The 18,852-nt window shown below is 40.5% G+C and overlaps 1 protein-coding gene across 3 annotated transcripts in view; it reads right to left on the bottom strand.

The window, feature by feature from the left end:
- Window positions 1-258: 258 nt before the first annotated feature.
- LOC144229222 (uncharacterized) overlaps window positions 259-18,852 on the bottom strand; it is a 93,022-nt gene continuing 74,428 nt past the window's right edge. The window contains exons 1-4 of one of the 3 annotated variants that reach the window (XR_013334404.1): window positions 7,453-7,514; window positions 5,728-5,883; window positions 2,897-3,100; window positions 259-498 (exon numbers count right to left, since the gene is read on the bottom strand). Coding sequence is in view for 1 of the 3 variants with exons in the window: in XM_077761214.1 (XP_077617340.1) it covers window positions 2,907-3,100 (194 nt within the window). In the remaining 2 variants the exon portion in view is untranslated. Of the gene's footprint in view, window positions 499-2,896; window positions 3,101-5,727; window positions 5,884-7,452; window positions 7,515-18,852 lie in introns of those variants that run through there. The other 2 variants (XR_013334403.1, XM_077761214.1) reach the window with 2 other exon arrangements.

Genomic DNA, 18,852 nt, shown 5'->3' with positions numbered 1-18,852 from the left:
TACTGTATGGGACACAAGAACATATGAATGGAAGAATCAGTTGGACTTTTTCTAAAAGGGCAGAAACATGTCAGTGAGTCTTAGCATCCTCTGAAAAACGCAGAATAATTCCTTCTAATGAAAATCTGATATTTTTCTAGAGTCTAGACAGGAGAAAGGGAATTTAACAATATATTTCTTAGTGAGAAAATAATATATGCTCATTGTTTAGAAAGTAAACAATTTAGAACCAAGAATTGAAATTCACTTTTTGGGTACTCTATTTTATTGTAGAACAAAGGCAGCACCACATAACATTTATTCAGATTACTCAAATAGTAGAGTCTTCTCTCTCGAGTTCCTCCACTCTAGTTGCCATGTGTAGTGAAAAAAGCATGAATATCAGGATAAGACAGATGTGGATGTAAATCCACTTACTAGCCTCAGGGACATGGGCATAAATTCCATGAGGACCTTTTTCTGTTCACTGCTATATACACCCAGCATCTAGAACAGCACCTGGAATATAATGAGTGCTTCATAAATACTTGTTGAATGAATTAACAATCAACCTCAATTTCCTCATTAATGAAGTGGGGAATGTAATACCTAACTCAAAGAGTTATATTGAGAAATTACACAAGAATATGATAAGGAACGTGTCTAACAGTACCTTTCATGCACCAGGTTTCTAAAACCAGGTTTCATGATATTCTTTACATTCTCAGATCAAGGTGCACCTAACTATAACTTTCATTGATTAATTACCTTTTTATTTTTATTACTGTACAGGTGGGTTTTAAGAATATGTGGCTTGGAGCACCTGGATGGCTCAATTGGTTAAGTGGCTGACTTCAGCTCAGGTCATGATCTCATGGTTTGTGAGTTCAAGTCCTGCATCAGGCTCTTGGTGACAGCTAGGAGCCTGGTTCAAATTCTGTGTCTCCCTCTCTCTCTGTCCCTCACCCTCTTGCGCACGCATGGGTGTTCTCTCTCTCTCTCTCTCAAAGATAGACATTAGAAAATAAAAAGGAATATGTGGCTTAATTTCAGTAGGTCCAAGAACATCATGAAACTGTGTCTTTACATAGATTGGGAATATAAAAGCATTTATTGGCTTTGATGCTTTTTGCTGGCCCAGTCAGCACTTAGGTTGAGGGAAATGGAGACAAGGCTCAGAATGACAGTGGGGTGAACCAGTGAGTTTCCCCTCTGTGCCTGTGGGAACACCTGTGGGTTCACCTGTTTTCAATGACAGGATCAACCAATTTAGTTTAACAAAAATGAAAGCAGGCTAGTTGAGCTTGACTTTTGCCACTCTAGTTGGAAATAAGTCACTTAAGGGCTTGCTCCCTTTATTCAATATAGATAAAACTTCTCTACTGGTAATATCATAGAATTTATGAAACTTCAATCCAATAAAATGTGTGCTAAGAGCTGTGCTATATGCTAGGGATATAGTGAGTTAAAAAAACTTAATTCTACTTTTAGATTCAGGATAAGATTTGCAAGTGATAAAGACGATATAGTGAAGCTTTGCCTCATGTATATCAGTTGGCTTTTGAGAACAGTTTAGGTAGACCATCAAATGTGGCTACTCTTAGGCCCACGGTTGGATAGGCCTCTGTGTAGTAGAGGTTGACTCAACCTTAAAAATTAAGATCTCCACCCACCACCATACATACTCTGGATGGCCAGTCCAACCTCTGGCTGAAGAGAAAGAAGTTCTTTTTCCCACCCTCATTGCAGGACCCACCTGTTTGAGGACGACTGGCAGTGGGCTGTCCTTTTCTGCCACCAGAGATTGACAGAGGAACCATCCATTCCCTTTAGGAGTAAATCTGTATCAGCCAGAACTTCTGGTCCTAGGTTTGGACAGTCCAAATAGTTGATAGTACCTTTCCTAAAATCTGGCTTATTCCATTTCTTAAAAGTACTAGAATTAACAATATTTTTCAAAGACACCACAGTCTAGGGCTAAACTTAGGTAAAAATCTTCTACAACAAGGTCAGAAATAGACCCAATACATTACTAAATGGAAGACTAAACATCTCAATTGGAAGTATGTGCATTCTAGTTAATGTTGACAAGGCAGAGTTTTCTGCCAAACAATAGGCATGTATTTGCTTAGTTTGAAGATTTTAAGACAGACAGGAAGGAAGGAAGAAAGGAAGAAAGAAGGAAGGAAGTTTCATTGATGTTATCACTGCTAAAGACAAAAGAAGCTCTCCCTTTTTAAAAAATTTTATGTATTTATTTTAGGACAGTGAGAGTGGGGGAAGGACAGAGAGAGAGACAGGCAGGGAGAGAGAGAGAATCCCAACCAGGCTCTGCACTATTAGCACAGAGCCCCAGGAGGGGCTGGATGACACAAAATGCAAGACCATGGCCTGAGCTGAAATCAAGAGTCAGATGCTTAACTGACTGAGTCACTCAGCCACCCCAAAGCTTTCCCTTTTAAATGACATGAGCTTCCTTAAGGTCTCCCCATCACCTGTGGCAGGGGATGACGAAGCCTCGTGTCCTAAGCATCTGCAGTTTGTCAGTGACTGTACTCTCTGAAGGTGTACACCTGAGCCACATTTTGGTGTCTTCTTTATCTCATAATCTGTTAATGGGTATCTACTACATGCTTACAGGGAGCATTACATTATATTTGTTGCTTTTATTATTTAAAAAAATTTTTTAATGTTTATTTATTTTTGAGAGAAAGAGAGAGACAGAGTGTGAGCAGGGGAGGGGCAGAGAGAGAGGGACACAGAATCTGAAGCAGGCTCCAGGCTCTGAGCTGTCAGCACAGAGCCCAGTGCAGGGCTCGAAATTACAAACCGCAAGCTCATGCATGACCTGAGCTGAAGTTGGACACTTAACCAACTGAGCCACCCAGGCACCCCTGTTGCTTTTAATTTCACCTGCCTTTATTCCTTTAGTTCTTATTCCAGGGAATTCTGTGACTGAGCTCATCGTAACTGCATGATCTGGAGGGTTGTTTGCCAGGCACAAGAACAGATCTGTCTGGGAGACCATGGGAAGGTTTCACTGGGTCCTGAAGGAGATGTTGCAGATGTTCACGGCAGCCACCATATCCAGCAGTCTCAACACAAATTCCTCCATGAATCACTGAAAAAAAAAAAAAAGTTGAGGATTACAATATTATTACCTTCTATATTCTCTCATCAGTATAGCCTAAAAGAATGTTAAAACTAACACACACTGGTCAATAGAATTGATTGACAAATTACACTGTGAAGAAAGGAGAGACAGTATAGTCAAGTCAGATACAAATTCTGTGGGGAATTGCTGAATCAAAGACTGTGGGTGTGCACTTGTGAACCAAGTTTACCCATGAATAGCTAAGCTTGCCTGGGGAGTGAGGTCACCTGAACAGGCAGGAAAGCTTCTTGGAGAGTGAAGGGTGCAATACAAAGGAAATCAAGTGTGGTGCTGGTTTAACATGAGATTGTAAACATAGAGAGGCTAAGCTGAATAAGTCTATTGATTTATCATTACTTAAGAAAAGCAGAAAACAATTTAGTTTTCTGCTGGGCCCAGAGATTTAGCCAGCAAAAATATATGTTCAATGAAGTNATTATAAGCACAAGCCAGTCTTTCTTTTCTCCTCTGCTGGACAAGGTGGAGGTGTCACGCTAACAGAAGCGAAGAGAACATGTCTCCGTGATCATTTCTGTGCTGCTGGAGAAGTTGGGAAATGGTTTTCTGCAAGTCTTGTGTACATAACCGTTTACAACGGAATTTCACTTCAATTCAAAGGAAGTCATCCTGCTCTTACTCTTCTTAAAGAGGAGATCAACCATGAAAGAAGTCTTAAAAAAATCAAAGTTTTTTTTTCTGTTTTTCTGTTGTTAGGCTACTTCTCCAGAGATTTTAAAGTGTATTTATTTGGGTCAGTTCTAGATTTGTGGAAGTATTGATTGGCAATCTAATAATATACTATTTTTTTTAAATTCTTTATTTATTTTAATGTTTACTTATTTATTTTTTGAGAGAGAGAGAGAGAGACAGAGGCAGAGAGCACAAGTGCAAGCGGGGGAGGGGCAGACAGAGGGAGACACAGAATCCCAAGCAGGCTCCAGGCTGTCAGCACAGAGCCTGACATGGGGCTCAAACTCACGAACCATGAGCATTCTTAACACGTGGTATACTCTTAACAGCTGTGCTCTAGGAACTCCCAGAGGCCAGATATGAGAGGGGGACCCAGGGCCTCCCCGCCTCTCAGCCTCTCTGCCCAGGATTTTTTGAGTCTTTTGTATGGTGTGATCAGCTGTATCACACAGAGAAATAGATACGAGCTAGATAATTGAGAAGGTGAGTGTGTAGTGGGCTTTGGGCTTTTGGGCTTTGAGAGTGGAGAAGAGGGCCTGGCGAGAGGAACAAGCAGGGCACAGTAGAGCCTACAGCTGCAGGATGGGGAATATTATGGACTTAGGAGAAATGAATGGAGACATTTCCTGCCACGGCTGGGGTAGACAGACAAAAATGGGACACCTCGCTGCTGCCGACAACGAATGCGGGGGTAGAGTATGACCCTGGGGACAAAACTTAGTAGAAGGGCTACGTTGGTTTTGTATTTTGGTGCTATGTACCTATCCGGTTCAATCACAGCTTCACTTCCATCAACTGACACAAGCTTGTGGGAAAGTCTTCAAATAGGCAGTTGATGCTAATGAGCTCACTTCTAAAATCCTACAGCCAACAGGTCCAAAGGGGCTCCTTGTCTGCTTCTGGATGTGATGCGAGGCAGCGGGACTTATTTGTACTGACTGTGTAGAATGCCTTGTGGGTAAAGGATTTGGAGTGATCTGTTTTATAACCTTTTTGTGAAACTGTACGGTACGGGATACAGTGTTAGTTTTAGTGAGGTCTTCCCTTCTCTTATCAGAAGTTTTGATTGCTAGGAAAACCATGTATACTAAAAACAATTTAGCTGTCAAAATTCAAATGTTTTTTTGAAATTTAATGAGTCTGACTTGAAACAATAATTATTCCATAACTGTGCCTCAAGACATTTATCTGAGAGCTTACGTTTAAGAGGCCCTCTCAGAAAATTAATTATAAATATGCTGCTTCCGTATTATTATGAATTATTTAATAAACTATTTGTCTAACCATAGTCACTGATAGTTAGAAATTTAAAATTTATTTCAAATGAGAAGTTGGTGAAGACTCCCCTTACCTCCTTTGTTGCAGATTAGACTTTGCTTATATTTTCCCACAATTCTTATCTACACATTGAAGACCAAGGCCACCTGTAGCTTGCAATGCCATCTGTATGGGAAGTGAGGGCCCCTTAGGAGTGAGAAGCCCCCAGGGAGGTGTGATCCAGGAATAAATATTTTATAAGTATCCATGTGTAAGGACAAGTGATGGTATAAAAGTGCTGATCCCATCTGTCTGTATCTAGTTAAAATTCCAGTATAAAAGTAGTAATGGTGGTAATAATAATACTTGACGAAGTGCCAGGTACCATGAAAGTACTGTTCTAACCAATAATGCATGTTGTCTCACTTAACCCTCACAAGCGTCCCATGAGGTAGACATTCTCATCTCAGTTGAGAAAGCTGAAGTTCAGAGAGACAGCTGCCTGAGATTTCAGTTACTAAATGGAAGAGTTGAGATTCTAACATAAATTTGACTGATTCCAATTCTACTTGTATTAGTTTGCTAGGGCTGCCATAAAAAAATACCATAGACTGGGTGGTTTAAACAACAAGGATCTATTTTCTTACAGCTCTGGAGGCTAGAAGTTCAAGATGAAAGTGTCAGCAGGGTCAGCTTCTTCTGAGGCCTCCCTCCTTGGCTGGTAGATGGCTGTCTTCTCTCTCTATCTTCAAGTGGTCTTCCCTCTGTGCCTGTCTGTATCCTAATCTCCTCCTCTTCTTCTTCTTTTAGGGTGTATTTATTGAGAGAGAAAGAGAGGGAGGGAGGGGTAGAGAGAGAGAGAGGGAGAGAGAGAACATGAGTAGGGGAGGTGCTGAGAAAGAGAGAGAGAGAGAGAGAGAGAATCCCAAGCAGCCTCCACACTGCCAGTGCAGAGCCTGACAAGGGACTTGAACTCACGAACCACAAGATCATATTCTGAGCCAAAACCAAGAGTTTTGGTTTTGCCCAGCGAACTGAGACACCCAGTTGCCCCTAATCTCCTCTTCTTATAAGGACACGAATCATATTGGTTAAATCCCACTCCAATGACTTCATTTAACTTTAATTACTTCTTTAGGGGCCCTAACTCTCACATTCTGAGTTACTGAGGGTTAGGACTCCAAAACATGGATTGGTGGGGGGGCGCAATTCAGCCCATAAGTCTTTAAGCCATGAAGTCTGTGTATTATCTATAAGAGGAAATATTGAGCCACTGGACATTTCTGTTCTGCTATGAATTATCTTTTCCCCAACTAAATTCCTAGGGGAAGATTTCAATGATGAAACTGATGGGAAAAGTTGGGGCACTGGGTCCTTCAAAAAATGAAGAAACCCATAAGAAAGGGGACCTGGGGATGTGGGAAAGCTGGCATCTCCTAATTTGCTTTTTACTTGAGGGCCAGACTTAACAGAAGTAAGCTAAACATAAGCCTTACTTTCTATTTTTATGTCTATAGTTCATCTTTCTAGCTTCTTCACATTTTTGCTCTGAAAGTATTATTGCTATCCATCCAAGCCAGCAGGCTTCTCAGCTGTTGAAAAAGCTCCTTAATAATCTCATTGTCACTTCTAAAATGGTACCAAAAAAAGTAATAAGCTGCTTGATTCTCTCTCATTTAAAAATAAGTTATTAAAAACTATAGTCCTCTGTTGATATTGATTGGAATCCAGAAATTGTTAGGAGGTGTTTGGAATACTTAATGGGAATTCAAAGGGGGCCACTCATGAAGGACACTTTTTTTCCAGTTTCCATCAGAGCTGTTACATCTAAAGCAATATATCAGAGAGTAAATCAGAGCCATGCCCACAACTGGCCTTCTGATAGTCCTGATTCTATAACCTCTTGAGAGCCAGACCTGATGGGAGGAGGTGGGGCCTTTCCCTCCACTCTCATCTCTCAAGAGCAGGCTCTCCCGTTACGATTCTTTCTCCCATGTTAGTGGATTTGTTCATGGGTGTATACTTCTGAACATATCACTTGTCCAGAAGCAAAATTAACTACCAATCTCCTTTTTTGGACATCAAGCTCAATGTTAAATAATCCTGACAGCCTGTTAAGAGCTTCCTGAATCAGGAAGGGCTAATAGGTCTCAGTTTGCACATCAACACGGAATGATTGATTGGTAATGACTCTCTAGGAGAGGGTGGTGTTATATGAAGGTTAAGAAGCCATTCTTTTCTTTTTTTTTTTTTTAAAGAAGGAATGGTATTATCAATTAGTGGGGTCCACCATGGGAGAGGGACAAGTGGCACAAGTATAAACGATCTTCCATCATTAATAAATTTGGAGCTACAATTTATTGAGAGCTTACCCTGTAGCAGGCCCTGGGTGCAGCATAGTACATTCATTATCTCAGTGAATCTTCACAACTCTTCAGGATAGGTGCTTTACATCCCCTTCGTTAGGGTGAAGAAATTCAGGCCTAGTGGGATTAAATAATTCACCCAAGATCACCCAGCTGCTAAGAGCTGGCACAAGATTTGTACCCAGGCAGGCATGATATAGACTCCTTGAAACAGTACACCAAGTGTGTGGATCAGGATTTGAGCTGAGGCGGTGCCACAGACAGGGCTACAGTGCCCTAGTCACCATGAGACTACAGTGTGCCACCAAGGGCCGGGAGTCTCACTTCCTTGGATGTGCCTTCTGGCATGGAGAGGAGGGAAGGGGCAGAAGTAAGGTTTGTGGGTAGGGTGGCCTGCCTCCCCAGAGTTAAGTCCACACTATGCCAAGCATCTGGGGGTGCAGCATATTTGCCTGCCCTGTAGGAGCTTATGGCTAAGTTGAGGGGTACAGGTAACAAATATATAAACAAATAAGGTATCCCAGGCCCAGATAAATGCGGAGATGCTTAAGCAGGCACGAAACCACTGGATGGAGAAGACAGGCATGTGATTTGCCCTCTCTTTTCTCTTTTCTCTCCTCTGCCCTCTGAGTTATGTCTCAGTTCATGTAAATCAGTGAGGTCACATGTGCCAAAGCCTCATCTCTGAGAAGGACTGAATTAATTTGCTTGGAGAAGAATGTGAATTACAGCATGTTGTATAGAAAGTGTGTATCGATAATATAATGGTCACACATTGATCAAACTAGTCAGAGAGAGAATCCCTCAATTAACACAATTTAGAGAGTTTATCTTTGTAGAGAATAGGTCAGAAAATTCAAGGGAAGGGAGGTCATTTTCATTAGTCCTGCTACATAAATCACATATTTCCCAAAAAATGCACTCTCTTTCTTATAAACTACATAAGACTTTGGAATAGCTGTGGAGGGTTGAATACCTCAGGTTTCTAAATCCTTATAGGATTTAGAGTGAAATTATGGGGCTTTTTTAAAAGGTTTTTTTTTTCCACATTGATTTGATCCATGTTAGTATTGTTTTAAAGTAAAAGAATGTACATGTGTTTCATAATTATTATAAATAGGACAATTAGTGGCTAAAAGCCTGAAATAGTCTTTGCAAAATGGCTTAACCAAGCTTTCTCTAAGACAAAATTTCAGGCATTGTTGTCCCATATGCTTATGCTTATGTAAGAAACATTCATCAGGCTCTACCTATGTACCTGACCATACATCCAAATTCAAGGCCAAATTCTTTAGGAGATAAAATGGGAAGCAGGAAAGTCATGGTTTCTACTCTTGAGAAACTTGCATTTTGTTGGGGGTATGGTTAGATAAGTATTTGAAAGAGCCAATGGTCAAATCTAGAGCCATTCAAAAACAATGGTAGCTAAAAATTGTCTCGTACATTATCATTTGTAGATTTTCTTCACATACCTTTGTTTCAGCCTCATGTTGATCTTTTGAGAGAGTTACTAAAATTATGCCCACTTCACAGCTGAGGAAAATGAAGTTTAGAGCGGTCAAATACTCAAGACAACTAATATGGGGCAGAGACAGGACATTGTAGTAGTTAAGACCTCTGGGGTCAGAGACATGAAGTTGTCTCGGCTTCAACTTTTATTAGTTTTATAAACTTGGGCAAGTTCCTTACCCTTCTAAGACTGTCTCCCCATTTTTTTTAAAGGACAAGCATCCATTTTTAAATTTTTTTTTTTTTTTTTTGAGAGAGAGACAGAGCAGGAGATGGGGAGGGTCAGAGAGAGAGGGGGACACAGAATGTGAGCGTCCACACAGAGCCTGACTCAGGGCTCAAACTCATGAACCACGAGATCATGACCTGAGCTGAAGTTGGAGACTTAACCCACTGAGCTACCCAGGTGCCGCTCAGTCTCCCCATTTGTAAGGATAACAATAGTATCCACTTCCTATTGTTGTATTAAATGAAAAGTGTATTAGAGGTGCTTAGCACAGGGCTAGGGCCACCATATGTGCTCGGTGGATGTAGACTTTGCTATGAGGAAGTGGCAGAGTGAGGGCTGGATCCCAGGATCTCCAGCTTCCAAGGTCCTGCATATTTGTGGACTCCTGTGTCTTTCTGCTTCGGTTCAGAAGCTGGCCCTGCCCCTGATTTACAAGGGTACCTGGGGACAAGATACTTAACTGCTCTGTGTCTCTGTTTCCTCATTTGTGACATGGGGTAAATATAGTGGTTGCCTCACAGGCTGACGTGAAGATAAAGTGATTAGTTACATATACTTCGAACAGTACTTGGCACACAGCAAGCTCCCTAAAGGATTTCACCAGAGAGGTTGAAAGGTGGAGGTGGGGCAAGTTCATCCAGGAAGGCTTCTTCCAAGCAGCACTTGCCACGTACACCCTGATGGACAGACGCCAGCACATGTGCTGGTCCTCCACACTGCACAACTGGGGGAAGCGTGGAGGCTTCACAGCTCGATTTGCAAACCTACCTCACTGCCTCTCTTGTAACTGTCAAAACTACAGGGGTTGCCGAGCAACACATGAAAAACCTAATTTGCAATAAAGTCATTTTTCCCTCCAAATACATCTGTCCACACTTGAAGGTGGCAAAACACATTGGAGAATTCGCAATCCCATCTAGAGGGTATGAACTTGTCAGCTCGTTCTGTCAATAGGCTTGATGTCTGAGCATGGTTGTCATCACCGAGCTGCTTGTTACCTGCCAAGCTTGACTGCTTCCCTCCCACTGGAACTGGAAGGTTCACTAATGGAGAAGAAAGCATACCAAGCCCTGGGCACAATTAAAAGCCCCAGACCTTGACTTTGTGAAGTGGGAGGTTTGGTCTCCATACTCTCAGCTGGGTTTGGCTGCGTGGCCCTGAGGCCCTGGCTCTTTGTGTATTCTCCCACCTTCACTTTTCATTCCCTTCCTCTTCTCCCAAGGCTGTCTAATGGGGGCAAGGGTCAGGTCAGCTCTGTTTGCCACTTACGAAGTATTTGTCAGATTAAGTGACTTTTTATTGTACATCTATCAGGCGCTTACATACATGACCCTGTTTAATACTCAGCAACCCCCTGAGAATTTGAATATTGGCCTGATTGATGACAGAGTATTTAGTATACATGCTGCCGAAACAAGCACGATATCAGAACATTTAAACCATGATGTGGGCAAAGAGCTTGCCTCTGTTGTCTGGAAGTCATGGGAGCTTTGGGTTATGTCGTAGGGGACTGTTGTTTAATTCTTTTATTTACATTATGGACATCTAAAAGGGGTCAAATGTAAGCAAGCTGTAGATTACATAAAAAAGAGGAGAAAGCAATACTAGATCCGGAAAGCATATTAGACGAAACTCAGTAGCTTCTTATAAAGGTCATTCAAACAGGTTTTATTAAATTCTGACTGAATACAGAGGACGGATATCCTATGTTTTCACTCATATGTGGATCTTGAGAAACTTAACAGAAGACCACGGGGGATGGGGAGAAGGAAAATAGTTACAAACAGAGAGGGAGAGAGGCAAACCACAAGAGACTCTTAAATACAGAGAACAAACTAAGGGTGGATGGCGGGAGGGTGGATAGGAGAGGGGAAAATGGGTGATGGGCATTGAGGAGGGCACTTGTGGGGATGAGCACTGGGTGTTGTATGTAAGCCAATTTGACAATAAATTATATTAAAAAATTTTTAAATCTGGATAATAAGACACAGATCACTGGCCTTGGGGTCAGACCCACGAGGGATCAAATTCTGACTTCATATGTGGCCTTGGGTAAATTATCTCATCTATTAGAGAGCCCTCATTTCCTCAGCTACAAATCAGAGATGATAATAGTACATTACAAAGTGGTATAAGATTATATAAGCTAACATATGTAAAGTACCTGGCTCATGGTTATCACTAAGCTATACTTTCCTCCCTTTGAATCACACCTCTTTCTTTATCCTTTTTTTTTTTTTTTTAAGGTTTTAAGTAACCTCTACATTCATTGTGAGGCTCGAACTCTAACTCTGAGACCAAGAGTCACATGTTCCATCGATGGAGCCTGTCAGGCACCCCTGAATCACATCTTTCAGTAGTGGATATAGAAGGGGATGTTTCCAACAACTCAAAGAACCACAACATGGATGTAATTTTATTATTAAAACAACAACAACAACAACAATATTCTTTTGCCATGATCTGCCCAGACAGTTGAAAAAAAAACTGCCTGGGTGGCTCAGTCAGTTAAGCGTTTGACTTTGGCTCAGGGCATGATCTACAGTTCGTGAGTGCAAACCCTGTGTCAGGCAGTATGCTGACAGCTCAGAGCCTGGTGCCTACCTCAGATTCTGTGTCTCCCTCTCTCTCTGCCCCTCCCTGGCTCATGCTGTCTCTCTCTCTCTCTTTCTCTCTCAAAAATAAATAAATAAACATTTAAAAAATTAAAAAACCCTACTTAACAAAGGAGACTAGTGAGGCAAATATTAATATAAATATAATATATATAAATGTTTATTTATATATAAATATAAATATATATTTACTAGTGGCATTGCACCATTGAGTAAGAGTGATTTGGGGCTGCCATTACAGTCTTTTTAATTAATTTTCTGGGAAACCACTGCCAAATAGCGAAAAGAGATTAAGGTCAGTTAATAGAATTTTCAGTTTCTTAGAGGAAGCTCCTTTGGTATATGACATAATTGCTAGAAGTGAGTGTAGGTTTTGAATATGGGCAATGGCCTCAGGAGATCCAGGTTGAACTTAAAGAACACAATGTGAACTCGGGTCATTTTGCTCTGGAGGGTTTTAGTTTCCTGTCTCACTGATGAAACCCAGTACCAAGGTCGACTATCTTAAAAACAAATGATGCAGATATGAGCATCTTCTTGTTGCTTTTTAGGTATAAAAAGGGCATATGCACAAGCCGTCCATTGATAACGTAAGAATCATAAAAAGTCACTAAGGAATATTGCTCTTTGCATAGACAGCCTATGTGAATGGTTATTTTGAAAACAGCTCTCTTAAAGTTGTTCAATTGTAGGCAAAAGAGTAAGTGAAAATGTCAATTAGTGTCCTGGTAGGAACAGAATCAAACTTTGTTGTAAGCAAACAAAGATATGCTTAATGATGAGTCAAGAACTGTTTTTCTTTTTTTAGAGTTCCTGTTTATCGCTTCCACTTGGCAACTTCTGCCATGTCAGTTTTAGTAATGACAAATGGATAAATTATCAAGTTTCATCCATTAGGTAAGTGTGATTTATTCTTTAGTTTTTTAAACCAAATGGTTTGGTGGCTTCCACAGAGGGAGATGTTTTGCTTGTGTTAAATGACTAATGGTACAATTTGTTTTACATTACCAAAAAGGGAAAGTGATTGACTTGAGAGATTGTTTGCAAAGGATTTTTGAAGAGGCATTTCATCTTCTGAGAATGGGACATGAATGAAGGTCCTAATCAATCCTCCTCTGTGTTCAAAAATTGAAGACTATTTAAAGAAAAATAAAACAGAATGGAAGGAAAAGACAGATTTTAGAAAAGGCACTGAGCAGAAAAAAAGAAACCTGATGGATTTAAAAGTCTATTTTCCATAGGCTTTTAAACATATAAATGTGGGTTAAACCAATTTGTGTTATACAGCATTGTAAAAAAAAAAATGCTTAGAGTTTTTTGAAGATCAAAATAAAAGCATATTCATCTTTATCTGAAAGACTACTGCTTGAAAAAACAAAACAAAACAAAAATTCTCTTACCATGGGTAATTGGTTGTGGGTACACCTCTTCCTCCTGTATTTGAAACAAGTTCTGTGTTAACTGACGTCCTTACTGATAATGGAACTGGCACAGGACGGTAGCAAAAAAGAAACCCCCAAACTGGTGACTTTAGGAAATAGTCTCCAAAGGTTTTTCTCTCTACTTGGTTCATAATCATTATCCTCTTGATTGCCACACTATTGAAAATAATGTAGGTTGGTCTGAAAAAAACTAATGGAGGGTACCTGGCTAGTTCAGTCAGTGGAGCATGTGACACTTGATCACGGGGTTGGGAGTTAGCTCCACATCAGGCTTAGAGTCTACTTAAAAAAATGTAATAGGGGGACCTGGGTGGCCCAGTCGGTTGAGCATCCAACTTCAGCTCAAGTCATGTTCTCACGGCTTTGGGTTTGAGCCCCGCATTGGGTTCTGTGCTTTGAGCCTGCTTTGGATTCTGTGTCCTCTCTCTCTGCCCCTCCCCCACTCATGTTCTGTCTCTTTGTCTCAAAAATAAACATTAAAAAATGAAATAAATTTTAATAAGGAAAAGAATTTAAAAAGGCTAATGGAAGTTGACTTAAGAAACAACTAAATTCTAAAAGAAAAAAATCTGGGTTTGTAGAGGATATAATAATTAAGCCAGCATAAGATAGCAGAGTATCCTGAACTTTATGGTAGATTATATTTTAAAAATATTTTTTAAGATGGAGAATGCTAATTGATAATCATGAGCAGCTTGGGAAAATCTATACATTTTTGAAAAAGTCATTTGGTAGGTATATCAGTTAGCTATTGTTGTGTTACAAACAACTCCAAATTGTAGTAGCTTAAAATAACAATCACTTATTATTTCTCATGAATCTCCATGTTGATTGGGTGGTTCTGTTGATCCTCACTGGTTTAGCCAGTGCTTTGATTTTAGCTGGGACTTACTCACTGGCCTAACAATTAAGTGGCAGTTTGCTGGTCTATGATGGCTTCGGCTGGGATGACTGAACTCCACTCCACATATCTTATCCTCAGAAATCCTAGTGAGACCTTCTTTGGTAATTACAGCAATAATTGTGTATGTTTTTTGTTTTGTTTTATTTTTACTTATTTTTGAGAGTCAGAGAGAATCAGCGCGAGCAGGGGATGGTCAGAGAGAGAGGGAGACACAGAATCCAAAGACAGGCTCCAGGCTCTGAGCGAACTGTCAGCACAGAGCCCGACGCAGGGCTCGAACCCATGAAACGTGAGATCATGACCTAAGCTGAAGTTGGACACTTAACCAGCAGAGCCACCCAGGCGCCCCAGGAGTAATTGTGTAAACAGAGGAAGCAGAAATATGCAGACACTTTTTTCCAAGCCTTCATGGTATTATGTCTTAGAACTGCTCTTCTCCTATTTACTTAAACAGGTCACATGCCCAAGTCCAGATTTAAATTGGACCAGAATCACAAAGTTATAAGGCAGAGAGCATGTATATAGAGTGGCCATTGATTGGGACCATTAATGCAATCAACCTACCACTGAGGGTAGTGAAAATTGTTATGGGGGTAATACCCCAGCAGCTATTAAGGAAATAAATCATCACTAAGATGACTATATTCCTCAAGTTTATGTTAGAAGTTATCAACCTTTTAAATTTTTGCTGATCTAATAGGTGAGAAATAATATCTTGTGATTTTTATTAAATGTTTTGCTTGAACGGAGATGAAGCTACACTATTTTCACATATACAGCCTTCTGTGTTGCTTGTAAATTATCAGTTCCTCTCTCCATCTTTTTTAAAGTAAGGAAGCCTAACTTTTATAATACTTTGTTTTCAACTTTTAATTTAATTTTCAATGTGGCTTCTTTTGGCTTTTGACCTTTGTTTACTTTTATACTTTGTACCCTTTTCATGCTAGTATTTTTCTTCTTTGCTCCTAAAAAATCGCTTGTTTTTTTCTATGTAAATTTCTTTATTTCATTCCTTTCCATTGTTAATTCTCTTGTTTTATGACTAACCGTTTGGTTTTAACCTCTCCTTAACCTACTACTAATCTTTCATTCTCTGAATCACAGCACAACAGGGCAGACTAGAAGCTGCCTCTGCTGCTCCCCTATTGCACCCCTGAACCCCCTTAATAAGTCTCTTACTCTTTCATTCCCACCTTGGCTACCTCAGAAAGCTAAATGGCTAAACTTGCCTGGTACAACTCCTATTTTCTCTTGGACAGACGGTGCTCTTGTTTTACTAAAATGGTGATAGTCTTGATGACTTAGACTATCCAGAAACTATTTCTAAAAATTACTTCTGAGGAGTAGTGTTGGCAAGTTGGTGAGTGGTAAAGAGGATCTCTGCTTTGTACTTATCCTTAGTTGTACCATTTGGAATGTTTCCATAACCATGCAATGCTGTCGTAACATACACAAATGAAAACTAATACATTTTGTGTTCCTTTGTATTTGTAGGCAATGGCTGTGGGACAGACCACGTCACTAGCACACCAAAGGTGACATAGGAAGTCAAAACTCCGCTCTGACATTGGTGAGAAGCCTTCTGATAGATATACCTGGGATGTGGCCCTACAGAATGTCTGTACCCAGGTGGTGGACAGACCCTAAAGTGACCCACAATGACACTTGTTTCCTGGTATCCACACCCTATAAATTCCCTCCCTTTGAATGCGATTGAGACCTGAGACCTAAGGCCTACTAATAATCAACACAATATGGCAAAGGTGATGGGATGACACTCCATGATTATGTTACATTAGATAAGACACTTGTTATTGCTAACTCTTCTCTCGCTCTCCTACAGGCTTAACAGAAGCAAGTAAACTTTGCCGTTTCTGTCCCCACTCATCCTGCATCCCTGTCCCTGAACTAGCATGGCCTACAGTTTCAGGTTGCTGCTCTGGCTCACTGGGACCTCTTTTCTGGCACAAAAGATGTGCCTGCTTTGTGTATGTGTCAATTTGGCTTTGCATTTATAAACATTTTTTTGTATTTTATAAACATTTTCTAGGAGTTACGATGGGAGGGTTTTCAGGTTTCTTAGTCTACTACTATATTGCTGAAATTGGATCCATCAGAAGTGGATTTTTCTGATGATCTAATTGGATCATGTCTCTTGTCTTTAAGTGCCTTAAAATTTTATTTGGTAACAACCACTTCAATGCCTCAAGGAGTCAGATATCACCCTGGAGTCACCTTCCTACTCAGCATCTCTAGGCTCCTACATTTGACCACAAATCACAAGACTAGATGCCACCTGAGGAAATCCCACTGCTTTCCATCTTCAGATACAAGTTCATATGTGAACACATGCCTATACATACACATGTCTACCTCCTTCCTAACCACAGAGTTTCTGAAAGGACACCAACAAGCCAGAAACCAGGGAGTAAACTGCAACCATATGACCATATTTCATTCCCTAAGAATGCCATGTTCTCTTGGGTCTTCTTTGAGCTTATATATTTTCTACTTTGGCTATTCTCCTCCCTCCCACCTGGCAAACTCCTGTTCATCATTCAAAATCCAGCTTGGTGATCCCTTTTGCAAAGTTTTCCTGCCTTTTTATTGCCTGCACTATGCTCTTGCACAAAAGTATCTACCATCCTCACTAAGCTATGAGCTCTTCATCTCTCTAATGCCTAGTACATTACCTGGCTCCAAGTAGGCACTCAACATATACTTACTGATTTGAAATTATCAGGGTTTCAGCATGCCTTCAAGGAAATGTATCGACTCTGACTTACAGGGTTGTCTCTACTGGCAATCATCCCCTAGCACTTTGAAATTTGGGAAAGTAACACAGAGGCTATATGTTTCCAAAGGTATTCAGAGGAGAAGGTTGATGGGAACGTAAAATGGTACAGCCATTGTTGTGCCAATGTGCATTCACCACTGTGAAAACTGTGCCAAATGGTTTGGTGGTTCCTCAAAAAGTTAAACACAGAGTTACCATATGACCCAAAATTCTACTTCTGGATGTATATCCCAAAGAATTGAAGACAGAGACTCAAACAAATATTTGACACCAATGTTCCTAACAGCATTATTCACAATAGCCAAAAGGTAGAGCCAATCAAATGCCCACTGACAGAGGAATGGATCAACAAAATACACTTGGATGTGTTTATGTTGTATTTACATACAATGGAATGTCATTCAGCCTTTAAAAGGATGGAAATTCTGATACATGTAACAACATAGAAGAATCTTAAAAACATTATACTAACTTAAAGCCAGACATAAAAAAGGAAAGTACTGTATGGCTTCACTTGTATAAGGTATCTAGAATAAGCAAGTTCATGGAGACAGAAAGTAGACTAGGGGTTGCTAGAGTCTGAGGAGAGGGATTAATAGGGAGTTATTTTTTTTCTTAAATAGTTTATTGTCAAGTTGGTTTCCATATAACACCCAGTGCTCATCCCAACAAGTGCCCTCCTGCATGCCCATCACCTCCCTTCCTCTCTCCCCCAGCCCCATCAGCCCTCAGTTTGTTCTCAGCATTCAAGAGTCTCTCATGGTTTGCCTCCCTCCCTCTCCCTAACTATTTTTCCCCTCTCCTCCCCCATGGTCCTCTGTTAAGTTCCTCCTGATCCACCTATATGTGCAAAGATATGGTATCTGTCCTCTGCCTGACTTGTTTCGGTCAGCATAACACCCTCAAGTTCCATCCACGTTGCTACAAATGGCCAGATTTCATTCTTTCTCATTGTCATTGTACAGACAAACCACATCTTCTTGATCCATTCGTCAGGTGATGGACACTTAGGCTCTTTCTATGATTTGGCTATTGTTGACAGTANTCTCATTGTCATTGTACAGACAAACCACATCTTCTTGATCCATTCGTCAGGTGATGGACACTTAGGTTCTTTCTATGATTTGGCTATTGTTGACAGTGCTGCTGTGAACATTGGGGTATACGTGCCCCTATGCATCAGCACTCCTATATCTCTTGGGTAAATTCCTAGCAGTGCTATTGCTGGGTCATAGAGGAGTTCTATTGTTAATTTTTTGAGGATCCTCCACACTGTTTTCCAGATGGGCTGCACCAGTTTACATTCCCACCAACAGTGTAGGAGGGTGCCCGTTTCTCCACATCCTTGTCAGCATCTAGAGTCTCCTGATTTGTTCATTTTAGCCACTCTGACTAGCATGAGGTTGTATCTCAGTGTGGTTTTGATTTGTATTTCCCTGATGATGAGGGACACTGAGCATCATTTCATGTGTCTGTTGGCCATCTGGATGTCCTCTCTGGGGAAGTGTCTGTTCATGTCTTCTGCCCATTTTTTCACTGGATTATTTGTTTTTCGGGTATGGAGTTTGGTGAGTTCCTTATTGATTTTGGATACTAGCCCTTTAACTGATATGTCATTTGCAACTATCTTTTCCTATTCCTTCATTGCCTGTTAGTTTTGTTGTTTCCTTTGTCGTGCAGAAGCTTTTTATCTTGATGAAGTCCCAACAGTTCATTTGCTCTTGATTCCTTTGCCTTTGGGGATGTGTAAAGTAAGAAATTGCTGTGGTTGAGGTCAAGGAGGTTGTTTCCTGCTTTCTCCTCTAGGGTTTTGATGGTTTCCTGTCTCACATTCAGGTCCTTTATCCATTTGGAGTTTATTTTTGTGTATGGTGTGAGAAAATGATCTAGTTTCATTCTTCTGTATGTTG

Source organism: Crocuta crocuta, unplaced genomic scaffold (assembly GCF_008692635.1).
Source record: "Crocuta crocuta isolate KB4526 unplaced genomic scaffold, BGI_CrCroc_1.0 scaffold163, whole genome shotgun sequence".
NCBI lineage: Eukaryota > Metazoa > Chordata > Mammalia > Carnivora > Hyaenidae > Crocuta > Crocuta crocuta.
Note: the sequence above shows the minus strand (reverse complement) of the source record. Positions and strands in the feature narration are given on the sequence as shown.